Consider the following 25,244-nt stretch of genomic DNA (forward strand, 5'->3'; position numbering starts at 1 on the left):
ACAACAAATGCTGTCTTTTTTATGCACTGAATTTTTTTTTTATGCACTGAATTTTAACTAAAGAACTGAAGAGGTTTTTTTTTTTAAGGCTGCTTTTTCTCTATATTATCATAATTTTGGGAGTGCTGGTGCTAATGATCACAGAAGGAAAGTGTCTTACATACATAACTCGTACAAAAACACCTAAAAAAAATCTTTTATATTTTACTAGAATTTGAGACACAAAGCGTTGGAGCAGGGACATATATAATACATGTTGTTGTTCAGTCCCTAAGTCATATTTGACTCTCCGTGACCTCACGGACTGCAGCATGCCAGGCTTCCCCATCCTTCACTGTCTCCTCGAAGTTTGCTCAAATTCATATCCACAGAGTCGGTGATGCCATCCAACCATCTCATCCTCTGTCACCCCTTCTGATGTATGTACAGATGTAATATATATATAATATGTAATGTACATACATATACAAGAAAAGTATGAATGAGTGCTAAGGGCAATGTGACTAGTGATTAAACACTCCTCATCATTCTTTATTTTAATGTCTCAGGTGTACGCACTACAATTTGGTGTTTATATTTGCCAAACAGTGATCACCAGCATAGTGCTAGTTACCATCCACCTAAAACTGTTGTTTTTAACTTCCTAACATCAACTGGGTTTTTTAATTAGTTGCTAACTTGACCATTCTAATATGGTATTCTGTAGAATATCCTTATTTATCTTTCTCCTATATCTCGCTGGTTTGAGTGAATTTTGCAGCTTCCAGACCCTCATGTTCTAACTTGTACTGGGCTGCTATTTAGAATGCAGGTGTTAATTACCTACTTAACAAATTGTAGCTATTTACTTCCAACAGTAAATACAACTTAGTTTTTCTCATAGGAACTGTTCTTCCTGCTGACTAGGGTTCCAAACCCCTATGACTTCCCTCTCCTTTGCAAATAACATGAAATTCACTATTGAAGGGAATACATGTAATGGCTCCTTGAGTGTTCTGAGCACTGCCTCTCATTAAATACTGGACCCTTTAATTGAACAATACAACTGAATTGTATTAATTTCTGTAACAAAGAAAGGCTTCTGTAACAAAATCCCACATAGACGTTTATTCTCTCACAGCTCTGGAGGCTAGAAGTCTGAAATCAAAGTGTCTAAAAACTCTTAAAGAAAAATCCTCCCTTCATGAGACAAGTGCTCAGGGCTGGTGCACTGGGAAGACCCAAAGGGATGGGATGGAAAGGGAGGCAGGAGGGGGGATCAGGATGGGGAACACATGTAAATCCATGGCTGATTCATGTCAATGTATGGCAAAAACCACTACAATACTGTAAAGTAATTAGCCTCCAACTAATAAAAATCAATGGAAAAAAAAAAAAGAAATCCTCCCTAGCTTCTCCCTGGCTTTTGGTGTTTGCTCTCACTCCTTGAAATCCGTTGCCTCACAGCTGCAAAACTCCAATCTCTGCCTCCACTGTTACCTGACCATCTTCCCTCCATGCATGTGTCTCTCTGGATTTCTTAGAAGGACAGTTGTTGGATTTAGGATCCGCCCTAGTCAAATATGACCTCATCTTAACTAATCACATTTGCAAAGACTATTTCCAAATATTTTCTGAGGTTCTGGGTATACATGAATTTGCTGTTGCTGTTCAGTCGCTCAGTTGTGTCCAACTCTTTTGCGACCCCATGGACTGTATCCTGCCAGGCTCCTCTGTCCGTGGGATTTCCCAGGCAAGAATACAGGAGTGGGTGGCCACTTCCTTCTCCAGGGGATCTTCCCAACCCAGGGATCGAACGTTTACCTCCTGTATTGGCAGGCGGATTCTTTACCACTGAGCCACCAGGGAAGCCCACATGAATTTGGGGGCATACTATTCAATCCGGTAGGCTGACTTTCTCAAAGGACTAAACCATACCTACCAGTCAGTACCATCTGCATACTCAAACTAAATGGCAGTTTCATAGGAAAGAATAAAGTGCTAACTTCAAACAAGAAATGGTAAGAATACAGTTCTTCTGCCTCTAACATTATGTACTCATTTACAATTCTGCCCCAAACTCTAGAATCCATGTTTTTAAAGGCACTTGGATCATACAAATATTGGCATTTCTATAGAACTTTATAACTGCCAAAATACTGCCATGCATTATGTCATTTCATCATCACTATACCCCAGTCATGTTAATGAACTTGTCATGATTAGTCTCAGTCTATACATAATGAACTGCAAGGAGATCCAACCAGTCCATCCTAAAGGAAATCAGTCCTGAGTGTTCACTGGAAGGACTGATGTTGAAGCTGAAACTCCAATGCTTTGGCCACCTGATGTGAAGAGCTGACTCATTGGAAAAGACCCTGATGCTGGGAAAGATTGAAGGTGGGAGAAGAAGGGGATGACAGAGGATGAGACGGTTGGATGGCATCACTGACTCAATGGACATGAGTTTGAGTAAACTCTGGGAGTTGGTGAGAGACTGGGAAGTCTGGCGTGCTGCAATCCACGGGGTCCCAAAGAGTCGGACACGACTGCGTGACTGAACTGAACTGATACATAATGAAACTGACCCTCCATGTCTTGACTCAGGTCATGCAGACCTAGGAGAAAGGTCAGGTCATCTGACTCCTCATCCGGTGTTCTTTCTACTGCCAAGTACATGAAAGTGTTTAAAGTAATGACTGGGACGTCCCTGGTGGTCCCGTGGTTAAGAATCCGCCTGCCAATTCAGGGGACACTGGTTCAATCCGTGGTCCCATATGCCTCAAGGCAACTAAGCCAGTGAGCCACAACTATGAGGCCTGCACAGTTAAGAGCCCATGCTCTGCAATGAGAGAAGCCACAGCAATGAGAAGCCCACCCTCTGCCACAAAGAGTAGCCCCACTCGCCACAATTAGAAAACGCCCGCACACAGCACTGGAGATCCAGAGCAGTCAAGAGTATAATAAATAAATGATTTTAAAATAAATAGATAAAATAATGCCTGTCAACTGAAGACTGAGAGAAGATGTCTAGGTAGGATTAGAGGCCACTTCTGTATCATCCTTAAGGCTTTTTCTATCTAACTACTTCCACCCACCCTAGAACCTCTGAACAGTGTTGAAAATCCTTGCAAGGTCAAACAACTCACCCCTGTTTCCAAAACTGAGATCTACTGGTTAAAAATCTACAGAAGAGCCTCCTAAGCTGATTTTTTAATAAACTAAATATATATATGTATTTTAATTAAAAAATAAATATTGTATGGATTTGTGTCTGAGGTCAGAGCCTCTCAAACTCCAATGTGCATTGAATCACTCGGAAATCTTGTGAAAATAGATTCGGATTCAGTGAGCTGTCGGGATGGAGTCTGAGATTCTGCATTTCCAATAATCTCCAGGTGATGTCACCAGTTCCAGGATCACATTTTTTTTGATTGACAAAGTCTTAAGTAGCCTTCCAGATAGAACCCAGGAAGAACTCAGTACAGATCAGAGTGTGTCTTTGTGATTGTAGAAAGTGTTCACCTCAGACAGCTATAAACAGCAGGACCCCTTTGCCCAATAAATATCTCCTTATTCCCTAATAAGTACAGAAGAGCTCAAACACAATCAAATCATGGTTGCCATCAAAAGAAGTCTAACAAGGTCCATTAAAGGCCCTTGTTTGTGATGCTTGGCTTCTTGACATGAACACCTGTCATCCATGTAACAGAAGCCTCAGTGAACTGCTGAAGCCCACTGGCCCTGGGACAGCAAAACCTGCCCACAGGAGCAGGTAGAAGGTGAACCATGCATGTTTTCTGCAGGCACAGCTGGGTTTGGCTCCCATCTCAACTTTACCTTGGCAGACAGCTTCATTTCAGCATTTCCCTAGTCTGTCTCCTATTTTCTAGCAATCTATAATGTAGTCTTAATGATGTTGACCCCAAAAGTACTTTTTAGAAGAGCTGTACTGCGGAGCTTCATTAAAAGGAAAAATAATGATTGCATTACTGCTTTCATTGTTTTCTTTCTTTGAAGCTGCTGGGACACAGTCTTCAGATATGGGGATAATGGTTGAAATAAATCCTTGCAATTCCCTGTTAATGGTGATTGATGAGTTGATGAGGCCGACTAGGTGTCCAAGGAACACAGCCAGTTTTTAATGGCACTTTAATTCTGGAAGTGTAGGAGACTTCCTTGCAGAAATTGGAAGTTGGAGTGGGTGAGAAGTAATTCAACAAATGAGCATGCTTTCAGGGACCAGCTAGCATAATTTGGATTCTTAAACTAGTCTTTGCCTTGTGTGATTTCAGAATGTACACTTAGGGTAAAATTTTACAAAAGAAAATAGTTCTGGTAAATAATAGAGTGTGTGTCTCATAATGTTTTCATGTAGCAAGAAACTGTGGTCTCACTCTCAGGGAGAAATTTACCTGTTTCTATTTTGAAACTTGAAGTTCTTATTCGTTGTGTGCATGCTCAGTCATGTCCAACCCTTTGCAGGCTCATGGATGGTAGCCCACCAGGCTCCGCTGTCCATGGAATTTTCCAGGCAAGAATACTGGAGTGGGTAGCCTTTTCCTGCTCCAGGAGATCTTCCCAACTCAGGGATTGAACCGTCTCTTGTGTCTCCTGTGTTGGCAGATGGATTCTTTACCACTGCAACTACTAGAACTTGTTTAATATTTATTTTTATTTATTTATTTGTCTGTGCCAGGTCTTTGTTGCAGCACTCAGGATCTAGTTCCCTGACCAGGGATCAAACCCAGAACCCCTGCATTGGGAGCTCAAAGTCTTAGCCACTGGACCACCAGGAAAGTCCTTATAATTTTTTGAGATGAGGATATATCATTTTCAAAGACTAAGGATGATTTAAATCAAGGATCAGTCAGAGTTTTTACCTTTATAAGATAATAAGGGAGATTTGTCAAGGCTACTCAGTCTTCCTGATAAACTTAGTCATGAACATGGCAGAGTCCAAGAGTCTCCATCTCCATAGCAAGTTAAGGCTGTGATTTTATCTTATATAGTGGTCCCTCACCATCTGTACGGGATTGGTTCCAGGACACCCCTGGATTCCAGAAACCACAGATACTCCAGTCCCTTACATAAAATTATGTAGTACAACCGGCCTTCCTTGTACGGGGGTGCAGGACCCATGGATGTGGAGGGTCAACTGTAAATACTGCTGCCTTGCAACAGAAACTTCACTTCTTATCTTCATTTGCAACACTACCCCAATCTGTCCCATACATCCTAGTTTATGCTCTTCCTAAACTCAAGTCTGAGAATTCCTTCCCTTGCTTAAAGTGTCTATGACTTTTCCTCCTTACAGTGGTCTCCTCATGCCTTAGCAAGGATCAGAGTCACCAAGAGGGCTTGTGAAAACAGATGCTGGACCTCTCTCCAGAGTGTCTGATTCAGTAAGGGCTTCCCTAGTGCTTAGACAGTAAAGAATCCTCCTGCAATTCGGGAGACCTGGGTTCGATCCATGAGTTGGGAAGATCTCCTGCAGGAGGGCCTGGCAACCCACTCCAGTATTCTTGTCTGGAGAATCCCCATGGACAAGCAGAGCCTGGTGGGCTACAGTCCACGGGGTCACACAGATTCGGACACAACTGAGTGACTAAGTATAGCAGAGCACAGGTGTGGAGTGAGGCCTGAGGATCGGTGTTTCTCACAAGTTGCCATGTAATGTTGATGCTGCTGGTTCAGGGGCCACATTTTGAGGAAAACTGGTCTTCAGAAGGAAACCCGCCAAACTCTGCATCAGCACACCTAGCACCCTTCAGAATTTGTCCATTGCCTGACTTCCCAGAAGTATCCCACCTGCATCGAATCACACCAGCCTCCTTGGGTCCCTGGGACCAGGGTTGCCACAAGCTTGTGAAGGTTGTTTCCTGAACAAATGACAGAGACATCGTTCACATTCTTTTTTTACTTTTTTCAATGTTTATTTATTCGTTTGGCTGTGCCAGGTCTCATTTGTGGCATGTGGCATCTAGTTCTTTGACCAGGGATGGAAACTGGCCCCCGGCATTGGGAGCATGGAGTCGTAGCTCCTGGACCACCAGGGAAGCCCCCCGTCTTTCACATGCTTATGTCTTTACTGGTGCCCTCTGGAGTTGACCAGGGCATAGCCTTCACTCATATGTAGCAGCCCTGAAATCACCATGGACCCCTACGGATGCCCCAGTCATACAAAATTAACTGGAACTTTCTGAGCTAATGGTCTGGGGTTTAAGGCTTCACCTACCCTGTCCTTTCAGCCCGCTGTGCCCTATAACTCCCTTTCTGTATGTAAACTTCTACCCGTCTTTCACAAAAAGAAGAGTTTTGATTAGAATTGTTCTGAGAACCAAGGAAACACTTTTCCAACAGGAAAAGGGAAGAATGTTATTCAATCGGGATGGAGCTGTAGATACTCTAGTGCTCAAAACACCCTAGGTGTTTAAAATCTGTTTTTTCCCCCCTCGGTTTTCATGAATTGTCTTTCCAAAGAACTAGAAAACTGATAAGAAGGAGAAAAGGGAAGGAAACTTCTTTTCATTGTCTTGTTTTAGGTCTTCACACACATAAGATATTTATATAGATGTGGTATTTTAACAAAATATACTTGTAAGTAAATATTAAATGGAATCTGCATTATTTGTTAAGCTTACACTTTTATGAACTTTTTGTGACTTTTCTCTGATGTTTTATTTTTGGTTATATGGGACAATGATATATGTGTATATCTTTTTCTTATTCTTTGATATTCTTTTATTGAAATATAGTTGTATGTATGTACTTTTTAATATATAACCTACATTATTAATTCTTCTGTGGCTTAACATTTATTGAATAAACCTGAACCCACCCATATCTATACAAGAACTATCACTTTATTCACTGGTTGGATTAACTGAGATTCCAAGTAATGCTCAGAAAAAAAAAAATGTGACATAGAATGAATATAGCACTTTTCTTTAAGAAAAACATACCCTTCTGTGGACGTGAAGCCCAAAGCTAATATATAGTCAAAAGCAGGCTTCTAAAAGAATAAGGTAAAAAAAAAAAAGTAATCTGCTCAGTATAATGAAAAAAAAAAAGAAAGGATTAATAAAATGACAGAGCTTAACCTAGGAAAAGATTATGTTGCTGAAGTTGTACAGTTGGTCTGTTATCACAAAATGGGCTATTGGTAATATGAATTTCTGTTGTTAAAAAATTCTATTGTCAGTTAAAGCTTTTAGGCTGACTTTGGACCATGTGGAAGCAAGAGAAAATGACTAAGAACCTATCTTATTCTTCTTCAGTGATTAGAAAACATTTGGTTTCTTTAAGATTTATTCTCCTTTCCTCCAGTTCTATGGACTTCTCTCTTCTTCTTCTTTTTTTTTTTTTTTTTTGGTTATTCATTTATTTAAAATAGATTTTCGAAGTATTTGCTCTGTGTTAGGTACTGCAAGCAATTCTACAAAAAGAAAATAGGTAGTTATTCCATTCTGTAATCCAAAAACCCTGTTTGAGAAGCAGAACTATCTTCTGTGAAATTGTCAAATGATTGTTTAAGAAGGTTGTAAGGCTTTATGGGTGTTAACAGATCAGACCTCTGTCCAACAAAGAGAACAGACTTGTGGACACAGCGAAGGCAGGTGAGGGTGGGATGAACTGAGAGAGCAGCACTGAAATATACACATCACCATGTGTAAAGTAGATAGCTAAGGGAAGTTGCTAACACAGGGAGCTCAGCCGGGCTCACCTTCATGTTTACTTCCTGGCCCCTGAAGACTTTGTAAGAACACATTACCTACAAAGTGGTTGTCTAATCACTGGAGTGGGTGTAAGATTAAAGGTGTCTCTATCTCATTGTTGCTCCTTTCTTTCATAGTTACTGTGAACAAGATTAAAGTTCCCTCCACTGGCCTTCTACCTAATGAATTGCTTCCTAAAACCTAATCTTTTAAAATAGGAAATATATCATGGGTAGTGAAATGTGGCTTATTTCAGGAGATACCAAGAAAGTGTTAAAAACAGTATCTTTCATCATAAGATGGCCAAAAACTCTCCTCTCAAAAAAAATGATTTTATATTAAAGAATTTTTTTAAAAAGTAAAATTTGATACCATGTAGAATCGAATTGCTTCTCACTGACCACCCCACCCCAAATGATAAGCATCACACAGGCTTCTGGCTGATATCAACTTCTGTGTGGATGACTCTCTTCAAATCCCTCATTCAACAGTCCATAAATGTGAAGGGATTGAATTCCTGACTTCATGTTATCCATGAGTCCAAAATAATTCAAAATCAACTGAGCCTTTTGGGGATATTCATCCTTTGCATGAGTCATGTGGTGCTAGCCCACAAAGGATTCATTACCAGAGGGCACCTAAGCACAGAATCTCTGTTGTCCCAGGAAAGCAAGGGGATATTTGGGAGAAGAAAGGGCTGAGCATCAACCAAGGGCCCCCAGCTTTCAAGGAGAGCACCACAGTTTCAAAGAATATGAAATGTTAGAACAGCAACAGTCCTGGATGGCTCTTCCTTCGGTGCAAATCACAGGATTTTCTTTTTTTTTTTCTGGTTTGCTTCTGAGAAGAGCTCAAAAAAGAAGATAGGTAGATGAAAGTCATGATATTTTTACCTACTTCTCACTTCTTCCCTCAACAAATGGTTTGGTCTTTGGCTTATAGGCTCAGAAATGTCATTGTGCTTTGCCCTTTTTCTGAAAATAGAAAATGTTTCATATTTCTAATAATGCACATCACAGACCTTCTTCCTGACAACTTAAATAAGTTGATGTTCTCCTGAAAATTCTTTTTTTTTTTTTTTTGGCCATGTTCTGTGGCCTGTGATATCCCACTTCCCCAACCAGGGTTCAAACTTGCCCCTCTCCTGCATTAGATGCATGGAGTCCTAACCACTGGACCACCAGAGAAGTCCTCTCCTGAAAATTCTTATCATCACATTTTCCCATGCTGTTTTCTACTGCGGATAAGGTTTTTGTTGTTGTTGTTTCTGTTCATCTGTTTCTACTAAGAAGATAAAGCAGAAGTGCTACAACTCATCCACTTTCACCTCTCCTCACACATTTGTCAAAGAAAGAAGGAGAGTTTGGGGAGATAAAAGAGAGAAAGTACCTGCACTGACCTCAGTGCAAGGTACCCAAGTTCCCATGTATTTGAAGGAAGTATTGAAAGTTGGTGAATACAAAGCAGATTATCACTCAGGAGGCTGAAGCCTGAAAATATTCTGCATATTTTAAGACTCAAAATAAGTCAAGTTTTCACCTGAAGCAACCTCAGTCCATTTCTTTTTTTTAACTGAGATATAATTGACATATAATAGTATATTAGTTCTAGGTGTACAGCATAATGAATTGATATATGCCTGTATTATGAAATGATTACCACAAAGAGGTGAGTTAACATCCATCATCTCATGTAACATCATCATCTCATTTTTCCTGTGATGCGACTTTTAAGATCTACTGTCTTCAAATATTGGCACAGTATTACTAACTATAGTCACCATGCTGTATATCCCCAGGACTTAATTCATTTTATTTAATTTTTATTTTATATTGGAGCATAGTTAATTTACAATGTTGTGTTCGTTTAAGGTGTGCAACAGATTCAGTAATACATTTATGTATATCCATTCTTTTTCAGATTTTTTTCCCATATAGGTTATTACAGAATGTTGAGTAGAGTTCCTTGTGCTTTACAGCAGATCCTTGTTGATTATCTATTAATTTATTTTATTAGTAGTAGTTCATACCCTTTGACCAACTTTACTCGTTTCATGCACCCACCCACCCAACCTCAGTCCAGCACTTAAATATTGGCAGACTAGATCATTCAGTCCTCAGGAAAACCCAGTTATCTGGATTTGACATGCAAACCACTGGTTAGGTGAAAGAATGTGCTTGTAAGTGTTTCAAATATGAACTATGTCTGAAATTCTATTTAAATAGGGGAAGAACAGTTATGTTCATCATTCCTTCCCAATGCTGACCAACGGCTTCTTCTAGACACATCTCCAGCATTTCTTGAGTATAGTACTTTATATTTAAAGATACTTCCTGTGCGTGATCTAATCTGGTCCTTAACCACCCTCTGAGTCAGGCGAGGGGCAAATAGGAAGGACCTCATTTTGCAGATGAGGGTGCTGAGTCTGGAGAAGAAACTGCATGGCCAACAGAAGTAGAGCCATGTGTATGATTTAATTCCTTGTCCTATATTCTTTCCACCAGGAAACATCTGCTATCTTCAAAGGATATAAAATCAACAAGTTGGTAAAAAAAAAAAAAAAACTTATGGTTATCAAGGGGGAAAGTGGGGGAGGGGGATAAATTGAGACTCATATATACACACTATTATATATAAAATATATAACTAATAAGAACCTACTGTATAGCACAGGGAACTCTACTCAATACTCTGTAATGACCTATATTGGAAAAGAATCTAAAAATGAGTGAATACATATATGTATATAACTGATTCACTTTGCTGCATGCCTGAAGCTAACACAACATTGTAAATTAACTATCAAAGTTAATTAGGCTTCCCAGGTGACTCAGTGGTAAAGAATCTTCCTGCAATACAAGAGACTCAGGAGACACGGGTTCAATCCCTGGGTGATCTCAAGATGCCCTGGAGAAGGAAATGGCAATCCATTCCAGTATTCTTACTTGGAAAAAACCATGGGCAGAGGAGCCTGGTGGGCTACAGTCCGTGGGGTCACAACAGAGACACAACTGAGTGACTGAGCGAGCACAGCACATAGCCAGTTAACAATATTGTGATAGGTACTGGAGTAGGTAGTCATTCTCTTCTCCAGGGGATCTTCCTGACCCAGGGATCAAACCCAGGTCTCCTGCATTGCAGGCAGATTTTTTTACCATCTGAGTATACTCCAATAAAAGTTATTTAAAGAAAAAAAACTAGTTGGTAAACAGAGGCAAAGCTCCCACTACCTTACACAAACAGAAATCAACGCAACCAATTTTGGGAACTCAGTAACACCAGTGCTGGGAGCCCTGTTCTTAACTCCATATGATCCTCTGGATATCTGTGTCTAAGAAAGAATTAAATCATTATCCAGGCAATGCAAAAGGGAAGAAAAGTGTTTTCTGGAAAGCATGTCTATTCCTAGGAACTAAATGCTTGGAACCTACAGAGCGGGATGGTTTTAAAAGCCTTCTCATTTGAATTTTTTAAATTTCATATGCAACAAAATTATATTTTGGCCCTTCAACCAAAATGATGGAATCAACTGTGATTAGCCCTGGGTTTGGTTTGCAGATGTGAATGGAAATAGTAAAATATTTTAATTTAGAAAGAATCACCAAATGTTAGAGGTGAAAGGAAACTTGGAAATTATGTACTCCAAATTCCAAAGGAGTTAACTGATATCACATAGGTAATTGTTTGGAATTTCCACTTCCTTTACCATGTACAAACATAAGTCTACTTGCTGAGGCCAAAACAGCCAGCTCTGGAGACTGGTTATTAGAGATAACATGTTTAAAAACCTAACTTGTGCATTGATATGATAAACGAAGCAATACCTAAATGTCATTAGGGTTTGCTGTACTAAAGTAAATATCCATGTTTAGACATGTATCCTGTAGCTGAGAGCAAAATTGCATGTTTGTTCTATTTATTGTGTTCAAAAAAAAAAAGACACACCTCTATCCTAAGACAATAAACTTGCATTTGGCTTGTTGCATCACACATCTTTGGTACATACTGAATAATTTTTCTAAGATGCTGTCTTTCTGGGAGAACTCCAAGTTTCACGAGATATTTAAAATAAGCCATTCTTTTACATTGAAAGCAAATGGGCCTTGACAGATTAAATCTGAACATAAGACAGAAAAATTATGCACTTCAATACCTTATGGTTTCTTTAACATCAATGTGGAATTGTTAAGGGCTTGAGTATCGGAATTATTTCCCTTTAATAATCCCTTTTCTTCAAGAATGTACTCCATGGCACTTCCCTGGTGGTCCAGCAACTAAGACTCAATGCTACCAAAGCAGGGGGCCCGGGTTCAATCCCTGGTCAGGGAACTATATCCCACATGCCACAACTAAAGATCCCACGGGCCGCAAATAAAACCCAGTGCAGCCAAATAAATAAATATTAAAAAAGAATGTACTCCAAATTATGTTGTGTACATGCTAAATTCTCAGGTGCTAAAAGTAGCTATATTCAGTTGCCATCAACTAGACCATTAGACTGTATCAGAACTATACAGTGTTCATTATTTCCCAAATTAGATAGTGAAGTAAACTGACCTATGATCTAGCTTGGATTGTGGAGTCAAGAAAAATTGAAGGTCCATGTTGACCTGCTTTGTTCTTTGTCTAAAAGGTTGGAAGACAGGAGAATAGTTTCATTTGTATTTCTACTTTTTCTTGCTCTTGGGCGTGATAAACCTAAATAAAATGCATCCAAATGGGCAGGTAAACAGATAAGAAGAAATAAAAAATCTGGACTATGGGTTATCAGTGCAAGAATGATGGTAGCAATCTCAGTATTTAAAAATGCCCAAAGGTATATTAGCAACAGCATGACCTTCTAGAAAAAGAAAAGGACCTAGTTCCTTATGTTAAGAACATAAAAGTAGATGCAATCTGACCAATGCTTCCCAAGAATATTTATGTGATGGAATATTGCAAATATCCCCCTTCCATTAGCCTCTGAGGGTAGAGCCTCAGGGTGAGCATTCCCGACTTGTCCTTAATAAACCCTCTGTATCCACTGTGCCCATGTGTGGTCAGTCGCGCCATCTTTTCCAACTCTTCGCAACCCCATGAACTGTAGTCCACCAGGGTCCTCTGTCCATGGGATTTCCCAGGCAAGAAGGTTGCCATTTCCTCCTCCAGGGGATCCTCCTAACCCAGAGGTTGAACTCACAGCTCTTACATCTCCTGCATTAGCAAGCAGATTCTTTGTCACTGAGCCACCTGGGAAGCCTGAATCCATTATCCATGGGTTTATTTAAACCTTCTTGAGGGTATTTCTAACTTTAGCCTTCAGAGTTTCTCGGTGCAGATGAAGAGAGCCTTCATACTCCTGTCATTCATTGATTCACATTTTTAAAGGAACGCCTGAAGTATATTCAGGTAAAAAGTTTTGTTTAAGAGAAAACATATAAAACACTAGTAATTAAATGCTGTTCTCTAAGTTAAGAAACTGTAAATCTTTTAATATCTATAGTGCATTCTGGAAAAACTATGGTTTTCCTTTATAGTGATCTAAGAGGAAAGGTGGGAGTTGGGAAAAACAGGAAGAAAAAAACAATGAAAGGTATAAATGAGGCACAAGAGAAGAAAAGAGCCAGAGTAAGGAGGAAAATCCAAAAGTAGAGAAACTTAGAAGGATAAAGAGGAGAGAAGTTCAGAAATTCTAATGTCAGTTATAGTTCATTTTCTCCACAGACTCATGTTTACCAAGCTGTGTCGTCTCAAGATACTTAATCATTGTTTACTGAACACTGAATGTCTAAATTAAACAGTGTCAGGATATTTTTCGCAGAGCTACATTTATTTACCTAGCAACGTATGTGTGCCACGATCTTCACAAAGCCATGAAATAACTATAAGTGCTGTCTTCATTTGACAGATCTGTAAACTGAGACACAGAGAGGTTAAGTCATTTGCCCAAAGTCACATAGTAAACAATAAAATCAAGCTCAGAGGTCAGAATGACTGACCAAAATTCAGTCACTGATCCCCTTTTTCCTTTTTTTTTCTCCCCACACCGAGAGGCATGTAGGATCTTAACTCCCTAACCAGGGATTGAACCTGCACCCACTGCATTGGAAGGTGGAGTCTTAACCACTGCAGAGTGTGAAAGTGTTATTCACTCAGCTGTATCTGACTCTTTGCGACCTCATAGACTGTAACCTTTTTTCTTTCTTGTGCTGAGTCTTAGTTACTGTATGCAGGATCTTCGATCATTTTCGCGGCATGCATTATCTTTTAGTTGTGGTGGGATCTTGACTTGCAGCATGTTAACTCTTAGTTGCAGCATGTGATGTCTAGTTCCCTGACTAGAGATTGAACCCAGGTCCCCTGCATTGGGAGCTCAGAGTCTTAGCCACTGGGCCATCAGGGAAGCCCTCTCCCTCATCTTTATTTTTAAGCATAAAATTTACTAATTCTTTGAACTTTAAGTAATAGTTTAGTATATTTTCTTAATACATTAGTATTGTATGCATGTGTGCTCAGTTGTACCCGAGTCTGCGACTCTGTGGACTGTAGCTGGCCAAACTTCTCTATCCGTGGGCAAGAATACTGGAGTGGGTAGACATTCCCTTCCCCAGAGTATATTCCCAACCCAGGGATTGAACCCGGGTATCCTGTGTCGCAGGCAGATTCTTTATTATCTGAGTCACCACTAGATTGCTGGGGAAGTCCCTCTTTTTACTTCTTATTGAGTGCTTCCTCTTTCCTTCCATGTCTGACATCATACTGCTATTCCTCTGCCCTGAACCAAGATCACCTTGGACAATCATTAGTTTCTTCTTTATGAAACCTTTCTCAACTGAATGAAGTTAGCTCATAATCTTCTTCTCCCTCATGAGGCTGGCCAGAAGGCCACATGGCCCAGGATGGAGGCTCCTTGACTTGGTTCTGTCTTCAGCGCTTGCCAGACAGATCACATTTGTTCTATGGAAGCATTGTACCAAGGCCATGTTATCTCTCTACATATAGGTCTGCGATCACTGACTGATCAGTGATCAGTCACTTATCCTCTTTTTCCATTTTTATTTATTTATTTATTTATTTTGGTCACACCTTGAGGCATGTTGGAGAAGGCAATGGCAACCCACTCCAGTACTTTTGCCTGGAAAATCTCATGGATGGAGGAGCCTAGTAGGCTGCAGTCCATGGGGCCGCTAAGAGTCAGACATGGCTGAGCGACTTCACTTTCACTTTGAGGCATGTAGGATCTTAACTCCCCAACCAGGGATTGAAACTGTACCCACTGCAGGTAGAGGTGGAGTCTTAACCACTGGAAAGTGTGAAAGTGTTATTCGCTCAGTTGTGTCTGACTCTTTAGAATAAAACTTCTGGCAATCATGACTTTTTTCTAGCTTATATAGCAGGTATGGCAATTCACATAAAGAAACATAAACTGGGTGGTTCAGAGAGAAAAATTACAAAGAGCTCAGAGCGGGGAGGGCTTCCCCGGTAGCTCAGGTGGTAAAGAATCCACCTGCCAGTGCTGGAGATGCGAGAGACATGGGTTCCATCCCTGGGTTGGGAAGATCCCCTGGGGGAGGGTACGGCAAACTGCTCCAGAGGAGCCTGGTGGGCTGCAGTCCATGGGGTTGCAAAGATAGGATACAACTGAGCATACATGCACACACACAAGAAAGGGAAGATGATTGTTCCCCAAAAACTCTTCCAGAGGGGCCTAAGAACAATGGGGGGAGGGCGGGGGGTGGAATGGGTTTTTTTCAAATGGATTAGACCATAGAATTTAAAGGTATATTACATTAGGTTTCTTTTATATATATATATATATATATACATACATACACACACACACATATATATATAATTTTAATTGGAGATAGTTGTTTTACAGTGTTAGGTTAGTTTCTGCTGTAGAGCAAAGTGAATCAGCTATTTGTATAAATATATATATATCTCACCTCTTTTTTGGATTTTTTTCCCATTTAGGTCACCACAGAGCACTGAATAGAGTTCCCAGTGCCATACAGTAGGTTCCCATTAGTTGCCTATTTTATTCACACTAGGCTTCTAAGTGAAATGAGCTCATAAGAAGTGAATGTGTTTGTAAAGTTACCTTCTTGGAATACCTTTGAACAAGGCATATCATTTAAAAAACAGTGAACCCCTATGTCTCCTGGCTGTGCCTAAGCACCTAAGAGGCGCTGCTGACTCGCCTTTCTTTTCTTTTCCAGATCTTGGCTATCGTGTCCATCTTGTTCATCGTCCTCTCTACCATCGCGCTGTCTCTCAACACGCTGCCAGAGCTGCAGGAGATGGATGAATTCGGACAGCCCAATGACAACCCCCAGCTGGCCCACGTGGAGGCCGTGTGTATCGCCTGGTTTACCATGGAGTACCTTTTACGGTTCCTGTCCTCACCCAACAAATGGAAGTTCTTCAAAGGCCCGCTGAACGTTATCGACTTGCTGGCCATCTTGCCCTATTACGTCACCATCTTCCTCACAGAGTCCAACAAGAGTGTGCTGCAGTTCCAGAACGTTCGCCGCGTGGTCCAGATCTTCCGGATCATGCGGATCCTCCGGATCCTGAAACTCGCCCGGCACTCGACTGGCCTACAGTCCCTGGGCTTCACCCTCAGGCGGAGTTACAATGAACTGGGCTTGCTGATCTTGTTTCTGGCCATGGGGATAATGATATTCTCCAGCCTGGTATTTTTTGCCGAGAAGGACGAGGATGCTACCAAGTTCACCAGTATCCCGGCTTCCTTTTGGTGGGCCACCATCACCATGACGACTGTTGGTTATGGAGACATCTACCCAAAAACGTTATTAGGGAAAATTGTGGGAGGTCTCTGCTGTATCGCAGGGGTTCTAGTGATCGCCCTTCCCATCCCAATCATTGTGAACAATTTTTCTGAGTTTTACAAGGAGCAGAAACGCCAGGAGAAAGCCATTAAGAGGAGAGAGGCTCTGGAGCGCGCCAAGAGGAACGGAAGCATCGTGTCTATGAACTTAAAGGACGCCTTTGCTCGAAGTATGGAGCTGATAGACGTGGCGGTGGAGAAGACGGGAGAGTCGGCCAACACCAAGGGCTCCACAGATGACAATCACCTCTCTCCAAGCCGGTGGAAGTGGGCCAGGAAGGCTCTGTCGGAAACCAGCTCCAATAAGTCTTACGAGAATAAGTACCAGGAGGTCAGCCAGAAAGACTCCCATGAACAGCTGAACAACACTTCTTCCTCCAGCCCGCAGCATCTGAGCGCCCAGAAGCTGGAGATGCTGTACAATGAAATCACCAAGACGCAGCCTCACTCTCACCCGAACCCCAATGGCCAGGAGCAGGCCGAGAGGCCGTCCGCCTACGAGGAAGAGATAGAGATGGAGGAGGTGGTCTGCCCGCAGGAGCAGCTGGCGGTGGCACAGACCGAGGGCGTCGTGGACATGAAGAGCACATCCAGTATCGACAGCTTCACCAGCTGCGCCACCGACTTCACGGAGACAGAGAGGTCGCCCCTGCCGCCGCCCTCCGCGTCCCACCTGCAGATGAAGTTCCCACCCGACCTCGCCGGGATAGAAGAGCACCAAAGAGCCAGGGTTCCCCCTTTCTTAGCCCTAATCAGGGAGAAGGGGCCCGCGGCCAGGGAGGCCACTCCAGAATATGCTCCGATCGACATAACTGTGAACCTCGACGCCGCCGGCGGGCCCCAGGGTGGGCCCCACGGCCCCCTGCCGACGGACAGTGCCTCCGAGAGCCCCAAGAGCTCGCTGAAAGGCAGCAACCCGCTCAAGTCCAGATCGCTCAAGGTCAACTTCAAGGACAGCAGAGGCGGAGCCCCGCCAACCCCGCCCAGCACAGCCAGGCCGCTGCCGGTCACCGCGGCGGACTTTCCACTCACCGCCCCCCAGCTAATCAGCACCATCCTCTTAGAAGAAACCCCCTCCCAGGGAGACAGACCCTTGCTGGGCGCTGAGGTTCATTGTCAAGGACCCTCCAAAGGGCTGACGCCTCGGTTTCCCAAGCAGAAACTCTTTACTTTCTCCACCAGAGAGAGGAGGAGCTTCACGGAAATCGACACGGGGGAAGATGATGACTTCTTAGAGCTCCAGGGGACCAAGAGGCGGGACAAGCAGGCAGACTCCAGCCCAAACTGCTTGACAGATAAACCTAGTGATGGAAGAGACCCTTTAAGAGAAGAGGCCTGTGTGGGCTCTTCCTCTGCCCAGGACACAAGTCACAACTGTAGGCAAGATGTTTACCATGGTGTGGCAGAAGTGAAAAAGGACAACAGTCAAGAAGGGTGCAAGATGGAAAACCATTTGTTTGCCCCAGAAATTCATTCCAACCCGGGAGACACAGGTTACTGCCCCACACGTGAAACCAGCATGTGACTAGTTACAAAAGCAATAATAACACTAAAACAAACAAACAAACAAAAAAACTTGTTTCTTAAAAATGCGGTTAATAATGCCTGTGAACTAAAACGTGGGAAGCCCCTCCCTCCCAAAAAAAGTGCATAAAATGTTATTTTTGCATGGCATGAACAGTTTAGTTTCAGTACTGTTTAAATAAAGAATCAAGACTCCATTTTTGTAACAAACAAAAATGACTGAAGAACACTGAACAAATAAAGAGAGCTCTATTAGGAACCGTATTCTGCCATGTCTGACATTTTTGATCCTTTCATTTCAAATTACAGAGTTTCGACTGTGAGCTTTTCTGTTATGATGAATTTTAGAATTTGCACATGAAAGGATGAAATGTCACTGCATGCGTTCATAATTGCGAGGCGCAAGGTGCTTTGAGCTTGCAAAATGCATAACTTTGTAAATAATGGGGCTTGGGATGCAGAAGTGTCAAGAACAGACGGAAACAAGTTTCTGAGACACAGGCACTTCCTTCACAGCTACTGCCTGGAGGAGCTGTACAGACTTCTTGTTGCAAAACTGCAACCTCTTCTTAAACCATCTCACATATCTTGCTTTGGGTTATAAAGCTCTTATAAGTACGTTTGTTTAAAGGAATACAGTATTTTTATTGACTGATGATATGACTCACAGGGTGCATTTTTCTTTTTTGCTTCTGCTTAGTTGTGGCATTTGTGGTTTTATTTATAAATCATGAAAATAGGCAAGATGTAATGACCAGATATCCAAAAACTTGAAATTGAGGCTTGAAATTTTGCCAGTCAATTACATATCCCTAATATTGTGGGGGAAAGTATGTATCATGTCACAACCTGTACAGAAATGCATTTTTAAAAAATCTGAACATACTTAAAAGGTGATATTACACAACTAAACTTTTTTTTAATCGCACCCCACTTCTATAAATCAGTTCTTTAAAAAAAACAAAAACAAAAAACTATATATTGGCCACCTAAAGATGACTATTTTCCACTTGTATCTAACATAACCTTTTCTGTCTAAAAACCTAAAGATAGAATGTACATATGCCAAAATGGGAATTCCAAAAAGTGACTTTTGGCAAACTAAAAGCAGAGCTATTTAAGTCAGACTGCCACCCCACCCACCCCGACCACATAGATAGAGGTGAGTTTGGAAATGAGTTACATAGAAAGAACCCTGCCCTGATAATGGATCTTTCAGTATTTCCCAGTGTGAGGAGGGAACACGGCCAGGTGAGGAGGGCTGCAGACTCCAGCAGCACCATCCTGTAGTTGCAGCACCTAGAAACACACCCTCACGTTTCCAGCGCCCCCAAGTGGTGGAGAATTGAAAGCAATATTTCCACCGTTTTTACTGAGGCCGTGAAATGCACAGATGTTAGGGTAGTTGGCGCTCAGTTCAGTTCAGATGGCTCTAGTGGTAAAGAATTCGCCTGTCAATGCAGGAGACGCAAGAGACGCGGGTCGATCCCTGGGTCGGAAGATCCCCTGGAGGTGGAAATGGCAATTCACTCCAGTTTTTTGCCTGGAAAATTCCGTGGACAGAGGAGCCTAGCCGGCTCGCAAAGCTTGCAAAGAGTTGGACATGCCTGAGTGTCATGTCAACACACAAACACACACAGGGTATTTGCTGGTGGCTGTCTTGTTGGTTAAGACTGTGCTAAAAGCCAGTTCATTTGGATCCACTTTGCCTTTACAGGAAATCAAAGCTCTAGCTCCAGAAATCTAACTACCTGCTGGGTAATCCTGAGTAAATCTTGAAAACCTCTCTTAGCCTGCTTTACTCCAATAAAAACTAAGACAAATTATTTCTAAGTTACCTTAAGAGTTCAAATTAATGTGATTCCTTGAGCTCTCAGGAATGTCCAAGTTCTGCCTCCGAATCATACATTTTGTATGTGTGTGTGGATGTGTGGGTGGGTGTGGGTGCAGGTGTATAGTTCAGGGAAACAGGAAAATTCTGGGCCAAATTTAAAGCACAATTTTTTGTTTAAGGAAAAACATTCCAAATTGTATCCTATATTTTAAAGGAAAAAACACATCAGAAAAAGACAACCCAAATATTTAGAATCTAACTTAAGGCTTTAAGGAATAACATGTCTTTATTAACAAAATCTGGTCATTATATCTTAGATAAGAAAACCAGGATGGTTCTTAGTTGAAATCCAAGTACTGCTAAAAATAATTTTAAGCATTTTTTCATTGTTATTAGAATTTCCTAATGGTTTTTATGTTTGTTTCAAAACACAACTTTTAAGAGTGTATGGTCATTAATCATTGATACTTACATTAGTCATACTTATTTCAGTGTCTAAAACTACATATTGCTCAGTTTTTGTAAAACTAGAGTGTCTGAATTTTCTATATATAGTTTTTCAAGTAAACAGATATATCTGCTGTTAGATGAATAGCAAATAAGTCCTGAAAATTATTTTCTTTACATAGTCTCATGAAGCAGTTATTTTCTGGTGTCTCTGTATTGATGAATCTCGTTTTTTAAAATTTATCTGATAGTTTACTAATGCCAACCTGTCTTGTGTCCATTAGGCCTTCTACCTGAGAATCCTGCTCCAGAATGCTTAATATTAAAAATCTTTCCTAGATAAGGAATTCTAGACGTTTCCCCCAAAAGATTTCTCCCTAAAAACTTTTTTCTGTTAATATTATTTTTTTTAAGTTTTAAAGAATTTTGGAGAACCTCCTATGGAAAATTGAACCTTCAATTCTTCTTAGCCCCTCTGAGCCAAACGTCTTTGGCTAGGAAAAAATAAAACATTCCTAAAAAAAAAAAAAAAACAAAAACACAACTTTTGACTTTGTTGTTTCGCAAGAAAGCACCAAGGGTTCCCAGAATGCTCTTGTGCAGTTCGTCCTAAACCTTTTAAGTGAACTAACTGCCTCTAATTCAGGGGAGGAACGTATTTGCCTGGACTGGTCTGGGAATATACCAAGCACAGAGATCTTGCAAAGTCTTATGTTTTATGTTAAAAAGTCATGAAAATGCTGCATTTTACTTCATAGCATATGCTTCAATATAAAAGAGTTGATGTTTTTTCTTACAGTACTCACCAACTACTGAAATGGATACTCATTTAACTTTACATACCTCTTTTTGTATTCCCTGGAAAACACACCCCCAGTTTGAGAAGCACTGCTTGAGTGGCAGGGACACAGACTAACTCCCTGAGGGACCCTGGAGGTTTCCGCCACTGGGAGAGCCCACTCAGTATCACCTAGCTCAGTGACCAGAGACAAACATCAATGAGGAAAGGCTATTTGAAAGAACTCAAAATAACACAGTCCCAGGTGTGGTTAATTCAGTTCTGCTGACCATCCTAATGGATATAAATTGCCACAAGATTGTTTTAACTCAAAACTTGAAATTGATCATAAGAGAATAGAAATGGGTACGTGGATATACATCTTGGGCTGGATCACAAATGCAAGAGTGACAACCAGACTCCCTAGAGTTCATTGAATTAGTTTCTAAACATTTCCACTAGAAATTTCTTCACTGGGGCACAGCCAACAGCTTTGAAGCAAGCATTTAGATCTAGCACTATCCTGATATGAACTGGATCTGGTAACAAGAAGAGGATGTGCCAGTGTCTGTTCCCATTAATTTCCTGTCAAACGCGTCTTAGTCGTGTAGACATGAGGAAAGTCAACAACTCAACTATTTTCTCTTGAAATTTGAAAAGAAAAAAGTGTGTAGAATATTTTAGAGTTTTTGGTCATGTTTAATCCTCACAACAGCCGCCTTCTGAATCAGGTGTTATTTATCAATAGAAGACCAGGGAAGTTATGAATCTTGTTCAGATTCACACTTGAACTTGATGAAGAGTAGAACGAGACCTCATTCACATCATGTGGCTTCACGTCCAGTGTTCCAGTGAACTACAGGAAAGTCTGTTTAGTTAAGGAGTGTTTTTTCTCTGTTAATATTCGAAATAATGAAAATAAAAACAGAGGTGTATTTATTGTCACACAGTTTGTTTAAAGCAGCAGTGGATCATGCCAAATGCTAATGACTTGAGATAAATGACATTGATTGTCTTTAGCACATACATTTGCCCTCTTGGAATTCTGGTCATAAGATACACATCTCTGGATTAAAGAGAAGAATTTATTATTCATGACATAACATGATATACACATTAGGCAAAGACTGAAGGAAGTCACTGATTTTCTAGGAAAAAAAAAATAAAGAACTTTAGAATGACTGAATCTAAGTTCAAAAATATTGTCTAATAGAAGTTGATTGGCATTTCACTATTCATTCATTCAGTAAATATGAGGTGAGCACTCCTATATTCTATAGAAGGAATTGTGCTTGGTGCTAGGGTACAGCCCCCAGCCTCATGGACTTACGACCCATTTAAAACCAGATTGAGGGGACTTCCCTGGCATCCAGTGGTTAGGATTCCAAGCTTCCTGCACTTCCACTGCAATAGGCACAAGTTCCATGCCATGTCAGGGAACTAAGATCCTTCATGCCGTGTGGTGTGGTCAAAAAGTACATAACATTAACAATAATAAAACCAGGCTGAGGATCATTTGGGTTACTGGAAAGTATCTCTTCTAAATATGGAAAAATCATTCAGTTATCAAACCAGGAAAGTATATGACAAGAACAAGTAACTTTTTTTTTCCAAAGAACTGTTTTCCTAAGAAATAAATGGATGGTATGAATGGAAGTTTGATGCATAATTATTTCTGAATCACAGTTTAAATTTACATTTGAGGTAACAAATTGTCAATCTGATTGAGTAAAGCTATGAGTTGTCTTTCCCTATTATCTGGTAAATTGAAAAATAATTCTTAGATATATTACTTGTCAAAGTAGCTAATAATAGTCTATCACTAATAAGTAGAGCAAAATTTAATACCAGTGAAGAAATCTGTACCAATTTTATATTTTAATAGTTTGTTGATGGTTATTTGGTTAAAAACTAAGCATTTTAATGTTTTTTTCTTACTTGTAGGCAACATTTTAGCAGTCTATCAATATTCTCCATTTAGTCCTCTGAATTTCTAAATGAAAAGTGTTTAAAATTCAGTAATCAAAAATGGTTTAGCTTGACTCAAGGGCTTTACTTACTTAGGTCCATGTGAATTTGAAAATATATTGGGTGTTTTCCCACTTCAACTGCCCTCACCCAAACAGAACTAAAAAAGAAAAGAAAGAAGAGACTACAAAATCTAAATAAAAATTGCAAACACTCGAAGGCCCATCCCTAATAAGAAAGGGGAAAGGTCTCAATTCCAAAATCTTGGTGAACATTCTATATTATTGAAGTTAGCACTTATTGTAATATAATGCTCTTCTTTAGTGATGTCAATTACAATTGCTTCCACTTGACTTTTTAAAATAGCCTGACTTAATTTCATAAACCTGTTTACCATTGCCATTAATGCATAATCTCCTCCTTATTAAGTCTAAAAGGGTTTTAAACTATAAATATACATACAAAGAAAGGAAGGTGGGAAATTCTCTTTAGTAGTGAGACAATCCAAGGCCAGCAAAAGATACTGCTGCTGCTGCTGCTGCTAAGTTGCTTCAGTCGTGTCCGACTCTGTGCGACCCCACAGACGGCAGCCCACCAGGCTCCCCCGTCCCTGGGATTTTCCAGGCAAGAACACTGGAGTGGGTTGTCATTTCCTTCTCCAATGCATGAAAGTGAAAAGTGAAAGTGAAGTCGCTTAGTCGTGTCCGACTCTTAGCGACCCCATGGACTGCAGCCCACCAGGCTCCTCTGTCCATGAGATTTTCCAGGCAAGAGTACTGGAGTGGGATGACATTGCCTTCTCCAGCAAAAGATACAAATACCCCCCAAAAAGAAGAAGGACTAAGAAATAGGTAGGTAAACTAAATGTGTTTATAAGCCAAAAAATTTATATTTGGTACGTGTGTGTGTGTGTGTATGTAATTCTTGTATGTAATTGAAACTGCTTATTAACATGAAATCTGATTAAGATCATAATTCCAGCTTTAATCTCTCTCCTGAAGAAATTAGTTCTTATTATCTAACAGATATTTCCATATTTCTGGGGTAAAATATTTCATTCAACAAACATTTACTGTCTACCATATGCAAGAAATTAATTTATGCACAGTTCATTCCCTCAGTTTCACACTTTAGCAGAGATTTCATATTTAAAGAGACTATGTTCCCAAGTGAAATCTAATTCCATAGCTTGGGCTGGAAATAGTATGGCAATATGTTTGAGTTTGTTGTCTGAGAATTTCTATAATCCACTTTTATTTTTTCTCAGATTCGTTATTTCTTTTCATTCTTTAGAATCTGAATGACCACCACATAAGCTTTCTAAACATCCATGCTTAAAACTATAGTAGCTGTCTGAAAGTTAGTGATAATTTATTTTAGTGTAGATATTGCCCACTTCAACCAAAAGATATAAGATTCTGACAAAAACCAATGTTGAAAAATCATTGTTTTTATGCCCTTTAACTGTTCTGTTTGATTTTGTTTAAATCCTAGCCTGTATGCTGTGGGAGAACCCATCACTACCTGCTGGTAAGGAAAGCTTAATGCCAATCTAGCAATGTTGTTTATCTCCCTTACATCGTGGGCAAGCTGGCAAGTGATATAGCTGAATAGCTTTTCTTTCTGTTATTTTTGCTCCATTTCAACCTAAAGAGACTTTAGATTGAATACCAAGCAATATAGACTTTCAAAATTAAGACTCAGGGAAATAGACAGAATACTGGCAACAGAGAGGTAAATACACAGATTTTCCAAAGGATGTCAGGAGCCCGCTCGTCCTGCTTTTTCAGTCTGTGTTGAGTGCCCTCTAGTGGTCAGTTTGAAAGAAAGTGGAATTCTATTTGCCAAGAAAGGATGGGGTAAGGAGGACTTGAAAGAAAGTTCTGGACCATTTTCCACCTTCTATTACCCGTGCAGAGTCAAAATCATTACCAAGTTATTTTTTTCAGTGATCATTTCTCGGTTTTCTTTTTCTTATTCTAAAATATCTGATAAAATTGTTGCCAACCTCTGAACAGCACTTTCAAAGTGGTTCTACCTGCTGTCTCCAAATTTAAAGCAAGAGTCACACGTTTAACTAAATGTTTAGAAATATCCTAGTCTGCACCCCGAATACACTTTAGTAAATGCTACATTGACCTTTCTGCCATTAGTGGGAAGACA

At 40.5% G+C, this 25,244-nt stretch overlaps 1 protein-coding gene across 2 annotated transcripts in view; it reads left to right on the forward strand.

Moving 5' to 3' along the window:
- KCNB2 (potassium voltage-gated channel subfamily B member 2) overlaps positions 1–23,709 on the forward strand; it is a 440,387-nt gene extending 416,678 nt beyond the window's left edge. For both annotated transcript variants that reach the window (XM_043880368.1, XM_043880369.1), the window contains exon 3: positions 15,899–23,709. In XM_043880368.1, coding sequence (XP_043736303.1) covers positions 15,899–18,055 — 2,157 coding nt within the window. In that variant the 3' untranslated portion in view covers positions 18,056–23,709. The remainder of the gene's footprint in view (positions 1–15,898) is intronic.
- The last annotated feature ends 1,535 nt before the right edge of the window (positions 23,710–25,244 follow it).

Source organism: Cervus elaphus, chromosome 21, assembly GCF_910594005.1.
Source record: "Cervus elaphus chromosome 21, mCerEla1.1, whole genome shotgun sequence".
Classification (NCBI taxonomy): Eukaryota; Metazoa; Chordata; class Mammalia; order Artiodactyla; family Cervidae; genus Cervus; species Cervus elaphus.